Source organism: Apium graveolens, chromosome 5, assembly GCF_009905375.1.
Source record: "Apium graveolens cultivar Ventura chromosome 5, ASM990537v1, whole genome shotgun sequence".
NCBI lineage: Eukaryota > Viridiplantae > Streptophyta > Magnoliopsida > Apiales > Apiaceae > Apium > Apium graveolens.
Window position 1 is genome coordinate 97,534,417 of NC_133651.1, and position 1,831 is coordinate 97,536,247.

At 30.7% G+C, this 1,831-nt stretch overlaps 1 protein-coding gene across 1 annotated transcript; it reads left to right on the top strand.

Moving 5' to 3' along the window:
• Positions 1-523: 523 nt before the first annotated feature.
• On the top strand, positions 524-907 carry LOC141660273 (uncharacterized). Its single transcript, XM_074467243.1, has one exon. The coding sequence runs from the start codon at positions 524-526 to the stop codon at positions 905-907; it is 384 nt and encodes a 127-aa protein (XP_074323344.1).
• The last annotated feature ends 924 nt before the right edge of the window (positions 908-1,831 follow it).

Below are 1,831 nucleotides of genomic sequence, written 5' to 3' on the forward strand. Positions count from 1 at the left end.
AACCTAGCAGCTTTCAAGGATATCTGTTCATCCTTTGAGAGATTACTTTATAATCATTTTTTATCAATCAATAGAAAAATGTTTATACTGTTGAGTGCTTAATTCAATTTATCTGCATAAACTGTATTCACCCCCCCCCCCTCTACAGTTGTATTAAGGACCTAACAATTGGTATCAGAGCTTGCTGTTGATATAAAAATAATTTAAGATCTTAAATCAATCTATAATGGCAGATAAAGAAGCACAACCAAAACCCCCACCTCCTCCACCAGCCAATCAACCTATCAATAACAACATGAGCAGATACGGGGCTATCAAAGTTCCAATCCTGAAGATTCATGAATATATTATTTGTAAAGTAAAGATGGCCATGTGTCTAGAAGCAACAGATCCTGAATACCTGAACAGGATATATGATGGTCCACATAGGCCAATGAAGGTAGTCGTTGTTGTTGCTAACGAAGAAGAAAATACGTTTGATAAGGATAAGAAGGACTATACTTCTGAAGATCTTTAATCTATTATGAAAGATGCAAAAGTGAGACATATTCTTCATAGCATTCTTGACAGTGTTATGTCTAACAGAGATATTGGATGTAAAACTGCCAAAGAAATTTGGGACACTTTAGAAGTCAAGTGTCAGGGAACAACTGCTATTAAAAAGAACAAAAGAACTATACTGACACAGGAGTATGAGCACTTTGTCTCAAAATCTAATGAGTCACTAACTGAAATCTATGACATATTTAAAAAGCTGATCAATGACTTGTCTCTGGTTGACAAAGAATATGACCAAGAATACTCTAACTTGAAGTTCCTTCTTGCTTTCCGAGAAAAGTGGGACTTGAAAGTCACATCAATTAGGGATAATTATGAATTGGATGAAGTTTCTCTAGTAGATTTATGACATTCTAAAGACTCATGAACTAGAGATTGATCAAAGGAGCAAGAGGAAAGGACCAAGAGCAAGATAGGTTGCTCTCAAAGTTGAAGAGAAGCCAAAGGAAAAAGCCAGGAGAAAAAGCCACTCCAAAGGAAATGTTGTGCAAGATATAACGACTCGTATATTTTGTATTATTTTAAAAGTGTAATTATTAAATAATTAATTAAATAAAATATGTGTATTGGTTTTGATAGCGGTGTGTTGTTCTCTATTATATATGTGTGATTTATTAATATATAGGGTTGAATTGTGTAATTAATTATTGAGTTGTGTTGTTTTGTTTCACTTTTAAAAGTGATTTTATTGCAGTTTTATTTTCATAAATATTTAGATTGTCTCTAAAATTGTATTTATGACTTTATAATTTTAATAATTATTTTTAGGATTTTATAAAATTGAGAAATTAAAATTTCATTAATTATTTATCTTTAAATGATTTTCTAATTGCATTTATTTGTAAAATCCGTAATTAATTCCAGGATTCTTCAAAAATTACGAAACTCATATTTTATGAAGTTTATAATATTCTGAGAATTTTAAAATTATTTTGGAAATTTTTGGGATTAATTTCACCCGCGCATTGATTCGTTTAATTGTTAAAACCGGGTATAAGTTGTGTTTCAAAAATGATTAAAAATTATGAAATTTATGTTTTATTAATCTCGGGATATTTATAAAATTTTAAAGTGTGTTTGGTAATTTTTCGATTCATTTTTAGCGGCAGCTTTGCTCGATAAATCGTAAAAGTGCAAGATAATTTTTCAGTCCCCGGGTATTCCAGGGACACGTGTTAAAACCTTATAAACAGGAATTAACACGTTTCCCTGTTATTTTTTACGTGGCTGCCTCGCACAATTTAGCAACATAATTGTTTTTTATTATTATTAC